Below are 16,462 nucleotides of genomic sequence, written 5' to 3'. Positions count from 1 at the left end.
CCTCTCCTCCCCGGTCTACGACACACCTCTCCTTTACTGCCTACCTTCCCAATGCAGCAACACCTCTCCTCCCCGGTCTACGACACTCCTCTCCTTTACTGCCTACCTTCCCAATGCAGCAACACCTCTCCTCCCCGGTCTACGACACTCCTCTCCTTTACTGCCTACCTTCCCAATGCAGCAACACCTCTCTTCCCCGGTCTAAGACACTCCTCTCCTTTACTGCCCACCTTCCCAATGCATCAACACCTCTCCTGCCCGGTCTACGACACACCTCTCCTTTACTGCCTACCTTCCCAATGCAGCAACACCTCTCCTCCCCGGTCTACGACACACCTCTCCTTTCCTGCCTTTCCGTTGATACAACACCTCTCCTCCCCGGTCTACGACACACCTCTCCTTTACTGCCTACCTTCCCAATGCAGCAACACCTCTCCTCCCCGGTCTACGACACTCCTCTCCTTTACTGCCTACCTTCCCAATGCAGCAACACCTCTCCTCCCCGGTCTACGACACACCTCTCCTTTCCTGCCTTTCCGATGCTACAACACCTCTCCTCCCCGGTCTACGACACACCTCTCCTTTACTGCCTACCTTCCCAATGCAGCAACACCTCTCCTCCCCGGTCTACGACACTCCTCTCCTTTACTGCCTACCTTCCCAATGCAGCAACACCTCTCCTCCCCGGTCTACGACACTCCTCTCCTTTACTGCCTACCTTCCCAATGCAGCAACACCTCTCTTCCCCGGTCTAAGACACTCCTCTCCTTTACTGCCCACCTTCCCAATGCATCAACACCTCTCCTGCCCGGTCTACGACACACCTCTCCTTTACTGCCTACCTTCCCAATGCAGCAACACCTCTCCTCTCCGGTCTACGACACACCTCTCCTTTCCTGCCTTTCCGTTGATACAACACCTCTCCTCCCCGGTCTACGACACACCTCTCCTTTACTGCCTACCTTCCCAATGCAGCAACACCTCTCCTCCCCGGTCTAAGACACACCTCTCCTTTCCTGCCTTTCCGGTGCTACAACACCTCTCCTCCCCGGTCTACGACACACCTCTCCTTTACTGCCTACCTTCCCAATGCAGCAACACCTCTCCTCCCTGGTCTACGACACACCTCTCCTTTCCTGCCTTTCCGGTGCTACAACACCTCTCCTCCCCGGTCTACGACACACCTCTCCTTTACTGCCTACCTTCCCAATGCAGCACCACCTCTCTTCCCCGGTCTACGACACTCCTCTCCTTTACTGCCTACCTTCCCAATGCAGCAACACCTCTCCTCCCCGGTCTACGACACACCTCTCCTTTCCTGCCTTTCCGTTGCTACAGCACCTCTCCTCCCTGGTCTATGACACACCTCTCCTTTACTGCCTACCTTCCCAATGCAGCAACACCTCTCCTCCCCGGTCTACGACACTCCTCTCCTTTACTGCCTACCTTCCCAATGCAGCAACACCTCTCTTCCCCGGTCTAAGACACTCCTCTCCTTTACTGCCCACCTTCCCAATGCATCAACACCTCTCCTGCCCGGTCTACGACACACCTCTCCTTTACTGCCTACCTTCCCAATGCAGCAACACCTCTCCTCCCCGGTCTACGACACACCTCTCCTTTCCTGCCTTTCCGTTGATACAACACCTCTCCTCCCCGGTCTACGACACACCTCTCCTTTACTGCCTACCTTCCCAATGCAGCAACACCTCTCCTCCCCGGTCTACGACACTCCTCTCCTTTACTGCCTACCTTCCCAATGCAGCAACACCTCTCCTCCCGGGTCTACGACACACCTCTCCTTTACTGCCTACCTTCCCAATGCAGCAACACCTCTCCTCCCCGGTCTAAGACACACCTCTCCGTTCCTGCCTTTCCGGTGCTACAACACCTCTCCTCCCCGGTCTACGACACACCTCTCCTTTACTGCCTACCTTCCCAATGCAGCAACACCTCTCCTCCCCGGTCTATGACACTCCTCTCCTTTACTGCCTACCTTCCCAATGCAGCAACACCTCTCCTCCCCGGTCTACGACACTCCTCTCCTTTACTGCCCACCTTCCCAATGCAGCAACACCTCTCCTCCCCGGTCTACGACACACCTCTCCTTTCCTGCCTTTCCGGTGCTACAACACCTCTCCTCCCCGGTCTACGACACTCCTCTCCTTTACTGCCTACCTTCCCAATGCAGCAACACCTCTCCTCCCCGGTCTATGACACACCTCTCCTTTACTGCCTACTTTCCCAATGCAGCAACACCTCTCCTCCCCGGTCTACGACACTCCTCTCCTTTACTGCCTACCTTCCCAATGCAGCAACACCTCTCCTCCCTGGTCTAGAACACATCTCTTTTCCCACCTGCCCTCCCAGTGCAGTGATGCCTCTCCTCCCCGGTCTACGACACTCCTCTCCTTTCCTACCTTCCCAATGCAGCAACACCTCTCCTCCCCGGTCTACGACACACCTCTCCTTTACTGTCCACCTTCCCAATGCAGCAACACCTCTCCTCCCCGGTCTACGACACACCTCTCCTTTACTGCCTACCTTCCCAATGCAGCAACACCTCTCCTCCCCGGTCTACGACACTCCTCTCCTTTACTGCCTACCTTCCCAATGCAGCAACACCTCTCCTCCCCGGTCTACGACACTCCTCTCCTTTACTGCCTACCTTCCCAATGCAGCAACACCTCTCCTCCCCGGTCTACGACACACCTCTCCTTTACTGCCTACCTTCCCAATGCAGCAACACCTCTCCTCCCCGGTCTACGACACTCCTCTCCTTTACTGCCTACCTTCCCAATGCAGCAACACCTCTCCTCCCCGGTCTACGACACTCCTCTCCTTTACTGCCTACTTTCCCAATGCAGCAACACCTCTCCTCCCCGGTCTACGACACTCCTCTCCTTTACTGCCTACCTTCCCAATGCAGCAACACCTCTCCTCCCCGGTCTACGACACTCCTCTCCTTTACTGCCTACCTTCCCAATGCAGCAACACCTCTCCTCCCCGGTCTACGACACACCTCTCCTTTACTGCCTACCTTCCCAATGCAGCAACACCTCTCCTCCCCGGTCTACGACACTCCTCTCCTTTACTGCTACCTTCCCAATGCAGCAACACCTCTCCTCCCCGGTCTACGACACTCCTCTCCTTTACTGCCTACCTTCCCAATGCAGCAACACCTCTCCTCCCCGGTCTACGACACTCCTCTCCTTTACTGCCCACCTTCCCAATGCAGCAACACCTCTCCTCCCCGGTCTATGACACACCTCTCCTTTCCTTCCGTGCCCGGTGCTACAACACCTCTCTTCCCCGGCCTTCCCAGTGCAGCGAGACCTCTCCTCCCCAGTCTTCTGAAACCTTGCCTGCCTGGTGCTACAACTCCTATCTTCCTTGGTCTTCTGGAACCACTCTTTTACCGCCTGCCCTCACGATGCTACGACATCTCTCCTCTCTTCTGATACCTCTACTCCTCTGCCTGCCTTTTGGTGCAGTGATACCTTCCCTTCCCTGCCTGCCAGCCTGGTGCAGCAACACCTCTCCTTCCTGATCTTCTGATACCTCTGCACCCCGCCTGCCTGCCCGGTGCTACTGATGCTGCCACTGCTGCCAATCTAGCGCAGCATTGGTGTAGAGGGCAGTAGTAAGGTTACGGAAAAGAGGTGCATGACACTTTATGAGTTAACCAGTGGCTGGTGATTGCTGTAACGAGCCACTTAAAGAAGCTGCAATGTTGCCCAAGTAGTAGAAACCCCCACATTCAATTGACTGTGAGCACAGTTTGCCTTCAGCTGGAAACAAGCATTTGAAATGCTTAAAATGTCTATTAAAAGGAGTGGGGTGGAGGGTTGAAATGATTGTCTTCGTTATAATTATATTTAACTGTAACACGTATTTATGTTCACATCAGACATTGTTCTCAAAGAAGTTTGATTTCTTAGGCACTTCTGTTCTCTGCATGGTTATGCACATCCCTGCATTGCCTGCCTGTTCATGAGTTATCACATTAGTATGTGTCTGAGTACAAAGTATTCCATTTTTGGAAGAGCACCAAAGCGCTACAGTTAATTTTACTTTTACTAGGTGATCTGAAGATCTAATTTGTGAAGAGTACACTTGTTGATCAAATGAGAACTCTGTTTTTTTTTTTTTTTTTACTGTGACCCGCTTTATTCTGTATCGTGAAACTAAAAGCAAACATCTAGTCAGTATTGTAAATCAATTAGTACTTCTTGCCTTTGGAAGCTATAGGAATAGAAACGGTTTGTCTGAAAATATTGATCCCTTTTCACCTCCAAATTAAGTGGTTTCCTCGTCATTCTGCTATTTACCTATTGATGGGGCTTTAATATTTCATGCTCTTTGTGCTTATGGGACTTTTCCTTTGCAGGTTAGTGATCTTTGATGCAGGTTTGTACTGGGAAATCCTTGTGGTACACGGCTGCAGCACTCTGAGTGTCTGCTCGTGCTATAATGTTTATTCCAGCCTAGCTTTGGGCTGTGGCCTGTCTGTTTTGTATATTGTGTTTTTATGCATGCTTCTTTTGTGACTTTGTAGGGCGCAGCACTTACAATGTACCGTAAAGACTTCTGTAATTCTTCCGAATTTTGCAATTGAGCAAAATCCCTCCAGGTTCCACCACTGTTTTTCGTTTCTAGAACACACATTGTCTACAATTTACATGCATATGTGGGCATGTGTTGGTATATACTGGTGGGCCATACCAAAGCTTGGGTGGTTAGTTGGTATTTTGCCCTCAGTTTCTAGTTAATGATAATTTTCAGCCCCCTAGTGGCTGTATTGGGCTTTATAAGGATGCCTTTTGTGTGGGCGTGCTGGGACATTCCGTTGTTTCTGCTTATTCATACCTGCTGGAATTATGAAACCGAGTACCGAATTATGAGGCAGGGTTTTTCACCAGGAAAAGCCTAACTATACGGCATAACACGTCACTGCGATAAAATTACTTCAATATTTTGTTATTACACACATTAACACTGTGTGGGTATTGGTTTCATCTCATTAGTACCAGTTTAACACCCAAACATCTTAATAAGCAAATGATGGGTGACTAGTCCATGTTTGTGAAGGTCTCAAGTGTGTGGCAACACGCTCCTGCGTGTTTAGTAACTTTTGATCCATTTGAGATGGAAACAAAATTTATTTGTAAAAGAAACCACTGAATATGCACAGATGATCAATTATGTGGCAAATCCATAATTATGCGTAAACGTCCCAGCCCCAGAATCAGATAATTCCAGTGGCCCTATGCTTATGTTACATCTGCGATCTGCCTGATAACCATACCAATATTGATGGTGGTTATAAGTGTATACCAGCAAACAGGCAGTAAACACCTGCCTCCTTTAATTTCATTTTCTAGCTCTTTGTTTCTGTCACCTCACTTCTGCAGCTTTGGTAGTCTACAATGCCAAATTCCAGGTTCAGTCCACATGCATTGAACCATAAGCAGTCAGCCAGCATTGACACTCATTTACTCCCTGTCCCATGCATCTTAAACAGCCTTCTAATGAGCCTCCACTCCTTGTACCACCATTGTGATACTCTGAAGAGTCCACTCTCTGCCCAATCCATGCATTTTGGACAGCTTTCTAATGAGAACATCCACTCTGTGTTCCACCATTGCAATAGGCTCTGAAGAGTCCACTCTCTGCCCAATCCATGCATCTTGATCAGCCCTTTAATGATGGTCTCCACTCGGTGGTCCACCATTGCGATAGGCTCTGAAGAGTCCACTCTCTGCCCCATGCATCTTGATCAGCCCTTTAATGATGGTCTCCACTCCGTGTTCCACCATTGCAATAGGCTCTGAAGAGTCCACTCTCTGCTCCATGCATCTTGATCAGCCCTTTAATGATGGTCTCCACTCGGTGGTCCACCATTGCGATAGGCTCTGAAGAGTCCACTCTCTGCCCCATGCATCTTGATCAGCCCTTTAATGATGGTCTCCACTCGGTGGTCCACCATTGCGATAGGCTCTGAAGAGTCCACTCTCTGCCCCCTGCATCTTGATCAGCCCTTTAATGATGGTCTCCACTCTTTGTAACACCATTGCAATAGTCTCCGAATTGTCCACCCTCTGCTCCATCCATGCATCTTGAACATCCTTCTATTGAGAGCCTCCACTCTTTCTACCACTATTGTGATAGTATCAGAAGAGTCCACCCTATGTCCGTCCCTCATCTTGAACGGCCTTCTAATGAGAGCCTCTACTTTTTGTACTACCATTGCAATAGCCTCAGAAGAGTCCACCCTCTGCCCCATGAATCTGAGGGGTGGGGTTGGCGGAGGCTAGCACACCCCACTTTCCTCACTTGGGCTTTCCCGCCAGAGTGGGGGTCAGAACCGGTGGGGGCAGTTGCTGAGTACAGCAAGTGGTCTGGAGAGGCCCACAAAGGCGGCATGCTGGGGGAGGAGACCTAGCAGCTCACCCCAGGATGTGCATTGTTGCAGGCCCTCGCGAGCGTATGGCTCTCTACCCAGGGGTCCAGAAACAGGTATGCTGGGTGGCAGCCTAAGCAGCCTCTGTCAGGACGCGAGTTGTGGGTTAGTTTCAGGGGGCAACTCTAAGTTCAGTGTGGGTTTAATGTGCTGAGAAGTTTGATACTAAACTTCTCAGTCTTCAGTGTAGCAATTATGGTGCTGTGGAGTTCGTAATGACAACCGCCCAGGACCATATACTCTTTAAAGGCAGCATGGCACTTACAGTGCCCAGGAATAGACCTGGGTACTGTAGGGGTACAGGGCTCATGCACCTGCACCCACACCACTGGCATAGGGCACCCAGCTAGAGGGGTGACTGAGGTATGCCAGGGCAGTGCTTTGTGGGCATGGCACACAAGGATGTGTGCCATGTCGACTCTTCACTTTGTTCTGCACCAAAACTCAGCCTGCAAAGGTAGTGTGTGTGTGTGTGTGTGTCAGGGCACAGGGCCTGTTAGGGTGGCACAATAAGTGCTGCAGCCCTTATAGGTCATCCCTGGTCACAGTGCCCTGGATACCTGTGGTACCATTTACCAGGGGCTGACCTGTGGCCTGAGATGCCAATTTGTTTTTGGTTTTGGAGAAAGAACACATGCCCTGGGAGCCTGATTGGCAGGACCCAAGGCACATAAAGTCAGAGTGCATCAGAAATCCAGCAAAAAAGAGGGAGTAGGGGGGGTACTACAACAGAAACTGACTTTCTCACATCCATGCTTCTTGAACAGCCTTCTAATGAGAGCCTCCACTCCTAGTCCCACCATTGCGATAGTCTCCGAATAGGCCACCCTATGTTCCATCCATGCATCTTGAACAGACTTCTGAGAGCCTCCACTCTTTGTACCACAATTGCGATAGTCTCTGAAGAGTCCACCCTCTGCCCCACGCACCTTGAACAGCCATCTAATGAGGGCCTGCGCTTATTTGCTCAAGTGTTACAAAGCTTGTGACTCGAGCCGCTTCATACCACTGTTGAAGAAGGGCTCTGGTGGATAACTGGACCCTTCCTCAGCGGAGGGTGAGCGGGGACCGATGGATACTCACTCATGGATTTCTTCAGCATTTCTTTTCTACTCTTTGGGTTTCTGTCCTTGGAAAAGAAAGTAGGGAGGATAGTTCTGGGAACAGAGTGGAGGGAAGGGAAAAGCCTCCTTGTAAAGCTTAATTTATGGTTCAAAGTTGCACTGCTTTGACTACGACATAGGATATATTTATATCAAATATGCACTGCATCATAGCATTAAATAATCCCTTTCGATAGTGATGCTGCTGAACATGTTGGTCCCTTATAGCAGACTCAAGCAAAAATGTAATAAGTTGCATTCATGTTTTTTCCCTCCCTTTTGCGACTAATGAAGATGTTGGATGTGGAATTTAACGATCATGTAGTATGACCTGTTTTAATTGAATTGCAACCCTTATGCTGTGACAGCCAAACTCAAACCCTAAATATGCCTGGGAGGTGTTGCGCAGTAGAAAAACTCAGAAATACACAATCATTTGGAAACCGTTCTCCTAAGATGCTCCAAGATATTCATCCGTTGAGTCTAGGATCATGGTCAACTGCGTCCATCACTTTGATGCATAACGGGGTCAACATCTTCCGACTCTTTGAGCAAGAGTCAAGTGTTATGTTATTCCTCAAACGTGTACTGTGCTCATCTCCAAGCCAGGATTGCACATCTTAAGTTCCAGTAAAAACAGCGCTATGAAAGCTTTTACAAGTGCACCCTTGTCGCCTCCGCATATATTCTATTCTTAGGACTGTAGTCACTTTTATCACTTCACCCTCTGCAGGGAGGCAGCGTCACTCTTTTCATCTAATGTCCTTTCACTGGTGAAGTGGTGTTTGATGGTAGATAGATTTCATAAATCAGATAGTAAGATAATTCCTAGGAAAGGTGTGTGAGATATGGAGTAGGATTGCAAACACTGTTTTTGTGAAATATTTTGAAGCCAAGAATTAAATAAGAGCTTCCAGTGGTGTCAGCTGACTTTTTTTATCCACCATATTAAACCTTTAGTAGGTTTGTGCATTTATCACTGCACTAATTGCACAGTTGCTTCTACGTTTCTTTATGACTAGGGACTGTATGTGTCTTATGCTAACCCCGGCTACCCCCATCACTACACGATGCAGGAGATGTGTTTTTTCACTGGCACTCAGTTAAATCTGCATTATTTTCATCCCCCCTTTTTAGATTGGAACAAAGCACGGTGTGATTTACCTCATCACCAAGTATGGCTATATTCACATGTATGACTTGGAGTCAGGGGTTTGCATCTACATGAACCGCATAAGTGCCGACACCATCTTTGTGACTGCGCCACATGAGCCCACCTCTGGCATCATCGGTGTGAACAAGAAAGGGCAGGTAAGTTAACTTTGTGTCATCCCAATGCCATCCTGCAGCGCGCCAGTGCAAGATCTCAAAGAAATGAGCTTGTAGCCTCGGGTCCGCTTCCTACCATTGCCATCATTCACGGAAAGGATTCGTTGCTATTCAGGGTCTACCCGTGCACACTCCATAACATTAATTGAAAATCAGTGAGCCCGCGTTTACATTTTGATAAATGGCACCAGTTTCCCTCCGTACTGTCCACCTGGGGACAGAGCAGACTACACTATGATCTTCTAATTTCTAGTTCATCCTCTAGTTGAGCAGTTAAAAACTGTGCTTCAGTGTAATCAGTTATGGATCACTTTTGCGCCCTCTTGGGTAGGGTAATTATCATTTTGGGTCCTCCTAGTTTTCTTAATGAACAGCCCCATCAGACTAAATGTTTTGTGTATTCAGCTGCTCCCAAATGAGATGAGAAACTTCCATCCCAGCCCTCCGCACACACGTTTGACCGTGCCAGATGATCATGGTCGGCCCTGGTCTCTCCTCTGCAGAACACTTAGAGCTTGGACGGCCAAGGTTTGCATTTTGAGAGGGGTCTGACCGCCCATCAGTTTATAGCTGTCCGGCTAGAGGTTAGGCATGCCAAGCTTTTTTAGGGCTAAGGAGGGCCTGTGTATCTGGTATTTTGTATACCCAGCTCACGCCTGTTCGCTTTCATGTGAGACTCCCCATTTATTGAGATTGAACTTTCGTGGCTCCCTCTACTGCCAAGTTAGTCTTTATCCGCTCCTGGGCACAAACCACTATTTTAAGTATGGTCTTCTTAGCAAAGCCCAGCATTTTCTCCATCACCCGCCTTATATCACCTATGTATTGAACTCCAGCGCAGCCTACTCCGTGCTGGCCATGCATGGTCCAAAGGTCTCTACACGCATGCTCAGTTCAAGGTCACCCTGGTCTGCTAATCCTCTCATGTCCCTCATTCTCTCTTCCTTAGGTGCTGTCTGTCTGTGTGGAGGAAGAGAACATTGTCAACTATGCCACCAGTGTACTCCAGAACCCAGACCTCGCCCTGCGCATGGCCGTGCGCTCCAACCTGGCTGGCGCCGAGGAGCTTTTCGCAAGGAAGTTTAACACCCTCTTCGCTCAGGGGAATTATTCTGAGGCAGCAAAGATCGCAGCATCTGCACCCAAGGTAAGGAGCGCTCTGTATGGGTGACTCATAAGGTATTGGGAAACTTATCAACGTTGTGGACTGTTGACCATCCCTTCTCCGTGGACTGTTGACCATCCCTTCTCCGTGGGCTGTTGACCATCCCTTCCCCGTGGGCTGTTGACATCCCTTCCCCGTGGGCTGTTGACCATCCCTTCCCCGTGGGCTGTTGACCATCCCTTCCCCGTGGGCTGTTGACCATCCCTTCCCCGTGGGCTGTTGACCATCCCTTCCCCGTGGGCTGTTGACCATCCCTTCCCCGTGGGCTGTTGACCATCCCTTCCCCGTGGGCTGTTGACCATCCCTTCCCCGTGGGCTGTTGACCATCCCTTCCCCGTGGGCTGTTGACCATCCCTTCCCCGTGGGCTGTTGACCATCCCTTCCCCGTGGGCTGTTGACCATCCCTTCCCCGTGGGCTGTTGACCATCCCTTCCCCGTGGGCTGTTGACCATCCCTTCCCCGTGGACCGATGACCATCCCTTCCCCGTGGACCGATGACCATCCCTTCCCCGTGGACCGATGACCATCCCTTCCCCGTGGACCGATGACCATCCCTTCCCCGTGGACCGATGACCATCCCTTCCCCGTGGACCGATGACCATCCCTTCCCCGTGGACCGATGACCATCCCTTCCCCGTGGACCGATGACCATCCCTTCCCCGTGGACCGATGACCATCCCTTCCCCGTGGACCGATGACCATCCCTTCCCCGTGGACCGATGACCATCCCTTCCCCGTGGGCCGATGACCATCCCTTCCCCGTGGGCCGTTGACCATCCCTTCCCCGTGGGCCGTTGACCATCCCTTCCCCGTGGGCCGTTGACCATCCCTTCCCCGTGGGCCGTTGACCATCCCTTCCCCGTGGGCCGTTGACCATCCCTTCCCCGTGGGCCGTTGACCATCCCTTCCCCGGGGGCCGATGACCATCCCTTCCCCGGGGGCTGATGACCATCTCTTCAGGCAGTGTGATCCCATCAGAGGAAATTAATTGAGCGGCCCGATCTGTCTTTTACCCGTTGCTCCTAAGACACTGCTAAAGTCAGGCCTATTAGTCCGCTCCTGCACTGAGGTTTGCTGTATAGACTATGCAGGGACGGGGAGGGTCTAGGGTAGAGCGTAAAACATAAACGTGGCAGAAAAGGATGTCAATGCAAACATTGTTTTACTTTTCACTTCTGGCACATGTTTTGATAGATGGCTATTCATGGCGCATTCATCTGTGTCATGCTCGTGAGGCTGTAGGGTTTCAGTAATTCCTCAGCGCTCACCAAATCCGGGATTGGCACCCTGTGGCAGCAGACTAACGTTAAACCTGGAGTCCCGTGTTTTACTAGATGGTGGGGGACCGACTGGACTCTGTCAGTAACACCTGGGGACGGATGCTGTGCGCCCAGGTCTGTGTTCCAGGTCACAGGCGCTGGAGTATCTCTGGAGGTCACAGTGACCCTCTACAAACCTATTGGCCCGCAGTGATCTCCTTGGACTATTGCTGGTCACTGCAGTCCTCTGTGCCTCTTGTGAGTCTTGTTATGTATGTGTAGAGTCCTTGTACTGTGGGCACTACAGAACTAGATTACGTTGGGTAGGTGTATAGGCATGCAGGTGGAATACACAGTGGCCGTGGAGGTGGCTAGAACTGGATTGGTTAGTTCACCCCCTCACGATGAAACACATGAAACCTTGTCGATAATATTTGTATGTGGCGGGCTGTCGTAAAAAGCAATGCTTGCTGTGCCCTTATGGAGCCATGCCCTGAAACGACTGGTAGCCTGTAATTGTGTAAATTTGTACGGATGTCCCACTTAAAAGGAGGACATGGCGCGGGAGCGCATTAGATGACTTAGCAGTTCTTATGGTATTGTAAGACTAGGTGCTCACACTGAGTGGCTGCTTTGCTTTAATCGCGCCTCACTTTTCAACAGTATTTTTTACATTGCTTTCTGTTTAAATTGCTGCTTTGCGCCGCATGCTTTCAATTTATATTGCTGGTTACACTGACGTGGTACCCCCCATTGCGAGAGCCTCGGAAACGGAGCGGTCTTTGTTGGTTTTCTCCCTGGTCCACTGCATTCATTAGCGGGCTGTTTGTGTGGAGGGTGATCCTGGCAGCTGCCTCCGGAGTGACTCACTTCCGGGAAGCTGTGTGTCTATCGCCATTTTTAGGGTGAGGCGGTCTAGTCTTCTCGCATTTGTCCGGACTCCCCACTTAAAAGCAGAACATGGCGCCGACGCTCCATAGCAAGCCGGTCTGAGCCTGGACGTTGCCAGACACCAGAAATGCTGCTGGCAGCAGACGAAATGTTTTACCATACTCTGAGGATGAGCTGCTGGCTGTCAGCATTTTAGAACATCCATGTGACCATTGCTTACCTGGTCCCCTGGAGGGGCCATTTGTTGCACTAGTTGTGGATTTGATTCATTGGTTAAATTGCCACTTCCACTCCCTTTGCCATGTTCGGGGACTCCTGTTAAAAGTTTGAGCCTCAACTGCTGCTCCCTGGCTAAACATTATTTGGATGTGTTTGATCTGATGCAGGATAAATCCCCTGATGATGTTTTTCTAACAGAAACATGGCTCTCTGACATGGTTGCTGAACCATCTTTTTTGTTAAAGAACCTGTGGCAGGCTGCGAATGCGCACGCTTTGGGATTTCTTTCAGTACCAATCAAACTATGTCAGGGCTCTTGGTCTACTGTCCCGCTGGTCCTGCCAACGAGTTTAAGACCACACTTATTGAAGCTGCCAGTGTTCTGGCAATGGGAGCCTCCAACTTTAGCATTGTTGGAGACTTCAACCTGCACTTTGACTGTCATATGGAGACAGAAATGAGCAGGTTCCTTTCAGATCTTGCGGCCTGTCAACTAATTCAATTAGTTTCAGGTCCCACCCATGTTGCCGCCCATTTGCTAGATCCCGTCTTCTCAAACCTTCCCTCCTTCAAAGTCATCAGTCAGCATCCCTACCCCTGTTTGCTGGTCTTATCATGTTCCGATCTCCATGACACTTCCGGTCTCTGAGCCTCTGCAAAGGCGCAAATTGAATCTTGAGCAATTTCATGCCCTTCTTTTGATGAAGAACCCAATCTGCCGAGGGATCCAGACATGGTGTAGAAAACACTGTGACTGGATTGTTCAGTCGCTGGATTCCCTCATTCCTGCTAAATGGTCCAAGTGTCGTAACTCTAACTCCATCACCTGGTTAAATGATAAACTGGCCATTATGCGTAAAGCCTCTAAAAAGCCTGTAAAAAATTGGAACAGGGCTGGAGAAGGGATTATGATTCAGCGGCAAAGGAATGCTACCAGGCCGCTATTAAAAGGTATCATAGGGCCATCCAATTGGAACGGGTTGCCTACTTTGCAAATGAAATTAAGTCTAGCAGTAACCCGACTAAGTGTATCTTCGCTATACTTAATGATCTTAAGTCAAAGAAAACTCCTACAGCGACGGTGATTACATCTGCTCAGTACTGCGAGGACCTTGCCACTTTCTTTGTTAAGAAAGTGAAAACTATTTATAAGTCCTTTTCTCCAGTCCCTGCCTGTACTCTGGCTGCTTTTCCATCAATCTTTCAGGATGAGCTCGGTCTGTTATGCAGCAAAGTTAAATCTGGATCTCCTGCAGACCCTCTTAAGCCCAACCAGTTCTTAGGCGCCCTGCAGGTGCTCCTAGAACCCTTGTCAGGTGATCAACAACTCTCTCTCCTTACTGCTGTTGTCCATAGGCTATGGAAGCAGGCTATGGTGGTCCCCCTACTTAAGAAACCAAAACTGGACCCGGCCAAGCTAGAAAGCTTCCGTCCTATATCACTTTTACCGTGGACAGCCAAGATTACTGAGGCCCATATCAATACTATCCTTACGGAATTTTTGAACGACAATGGTATCCTGGATCCCTCCAAGAATTGCTTCCACCCGGGTCACAGCACGGAGACAGCCCTCCTTGCAGTGACTGAACACCTGCGGACAGCTCTAGATGCTGGGCACACCGCAGCACTAATCCTATTAGATCTAAGTGCGGCATTCGATACGGTCTCCCACCAGATTTTATTACATCTGGAGGAGGCCGGTATCGTTGGCTCAGCTCTAGAATGGTTTAGATCTTTCCTCTCCAAGAGAACATTTCAGGTGACATCCCCATCTCTTCTCTCCAGCGTTCAGTCTATCAGACCGGGTGTGCCACAGGGCCCTGCCCGGAGTTAGTCATGTTCCATTCAATCTTTACGTACAACCACTGGCAGCGGTGGCTAGGGATGGAAGACTCCCCATTGTCTCTTATGCTGACGATACGCAATTGTGGTGGCTCTCTCTGACGATTCTTCGCAGGATGCCCCTAAATTTAGGAGCAGTCTGGCGGCGGTTGCGGAGTGGATGACCGCCAACTGTCTTCAGTGAAAGCTAATACATCTTATGTGTGGCTGGTGGGGAGAGACTTTGAGCTCTAGAGTGAGCGATGGTGGCCTACTACCCTCGGGTGTGCACCCACCCCCTAGTCGTTGGTTAAAAATCTAGGGGTGTGGATGGACTCAACCCTTAGTTTTCAGGATCATACAAAGAGAATGGCAGGAACCTGTTTCGGCCTACTTCGGGGGCTGAAACCTCTGCTGAGGTTCTTTGATCCGTCCACCCCGCAAATCATTGTCCAGGCTTCAATTCTATCGAGGCTGGGCTACGCCAGTTCGCTCTACCTGGAAGCAAACAAGGCAAAGGGCACGCGTCTGCAGATGGTCCAAAACGCGGCAGCCAGAAGCTAGAAGATGCCCGACAGCTGGTGCCATTCGCCGGCTAAAGTCTGACAATGGCTCAGCTGATTAAATTCAAGACCCTCTGCTTGGCCTTTAAAATATTGAAACTCTCCTCTCCAGGCATTTTGGTCAATCTGCTGGTGCCTTACGTACCTACGCGCCAGTTTCGCTCCATGGGGCAACACTTGGTTATTGTCAACCGGGTGAAAAGGTTGCGTGCGACGGGGCGCTCCTTCCGCAATCTAGTGGCCAAACTTTGGAACTCCCTCCCTTTACAGATCCGCGGCTTGGACCGCTATCTGGCCTTCCGGAAGGTTCTTAAAACAGATCTCTTCCCTCTGGTTTAGGCTCAAGCTTCGCTGCTCTTACTGCTGGTAGCGCCGCGACGCCTCTTTGCTGATGCAGCTGTTTCGTTATATAAGACGGTTTAACATAACATAAGAATACAACCGTCCATTTTGAAGACATCAGCAGGTGTATGAGACGACCGGCTGCTTATGGCAGCGCCTCATGGTGTAACAAAGAGCAGAAGTGCCCTCTTTCTTTCTAAACTGAGATGTACTGAGCATAGAGACGGCTCCACTGACTATTAGTGCTGTTGCAATAACTGCACAACCCGTGATTTACAGGTGCTGCATATGAGAAATGATTCAGAAAAGGGGGTGGTGATGAACAGAGTGTCTGAATTAAGCAGACCACTCTTACCCAGTCCAAAGATCAGGGCTTGATCTCCCGGAAGCTTGTTTCCTTCCCAGTATAAGAATTGACTTGGTAGTTTGGTCTGCCCTGTTCCTATGATGCACTGGGCCAGGGTCAGACTAATTTGCATATAGCCAAGTTCTGAGCTGGGATGGTGCAGTGAGCTAAAAAACGGTGATGGATCAAGCCCTGATCTTTGGACTGGGTAAGAGTGGTCTGCTTAATTCAGACACTCTGTTCATCACCACCCCCTTTTCTGAAGCATATGAGATGGGCGCAAACCTTTAATTTTTGAGGAACCTTTGAGATCTCTAAAATGAGCCCCAGTAAATAAAAATTTCTATTTCTAGTATTGCATATTGTTTGCCAAGGGTCTGTGTGAAGTAACCAATAATGTGTGTGTGGATGTTTTCCAAGGTAAACAATAGTGTGGTCGGTTCTCACGGGGTGCTCTGCTGAGGGAGAACAAACATTGATCTAGGCAACCGCAGCTTTTCTGATAAGTGATATTCAGTTAGTCCATTGTAAAAACAAGCCCGTTGTCGATAAAAGTGGAATGTTTGTAACAAGTTTTCTTTCTCTTCAAGAGTGAGGTGCACTACAGCCTCCAAATGAATGTAAGCAGTTTGATTAAACTCTGTATTTACTCAGAACTGTTTCATTACAAGCAGCGCTCAGCGGGCGTCTGGCTGCACAGGAATGTGGCCGCGCTTTGGAGAAATGCTGACTGGAAAATACATTTATTCTGTCTCAAATATCAAATGTTCGGCTGAGCTGCTGCCCATCTCCTGGCTGCCAGCAAACCTCTGCCTCTTGCAGCCTCGAGCTGCCTGCCCTGCCTTAAAGAGCCCCAACAGGCACTTATTGTCAGACCCACCCCCCTCCGGCCTATGCCAGGAACAAATGACACTCAAATTGTTTTCTGTGAGAGTGATTTAAATGGCACAGCGTGCTCCAG

General features: G+C 49.9%; 1 protein-coding gene across 4 annotated transcripts in view; it reads left to right on the top strand.

Annotated features, from left to right (window-relative positions):
* LOC147678987 (clathrin heavy chain 1-like) overlaps positions 1 to 16,462 on the top strand; it is a 393,670-nt gene that overhangs the window by 172,990 nt on the left and 204,218 nt on the right. For all 4 annotated transcript variants that reach the window (XM_086942714.1, XM_086942712.1, XM_086942713.1 and 1 more), the window contains exons 6-7: positions 8,704 to 8,877; positions 9,845 to 10,042. In XM_086942714.1, the coding sequence (XP_086798840.1) occupies positions 8,704 to 8,877; positions 9,845 to 10,042 (372 nt within the window). The remainder of the gene's footprint in view (positions 1 to 8,703; positions 8,878 to 9,844; positions 10,043 to 16,462) is intronic.

Source organism: Lissotriton vulgaris, chromosome 11 (genome assembly GCF_964263255.1).
Source record: "Lissotriton vulgaris chromosome 11, aLisVul1.2, whole genome shotgun sequence".
Lineage (NCBI taxonomy): Eukaryota > Metazoa > Chordata > Amphibia > Caudata > Salamandridae > Lissotriton > Lissotriton vulgaris.
The sequence above is the reverse complement of the archived record's forward strand: the minus strand, read 5'-3'. Positions and strand labels throughout refer to the sequence as shown.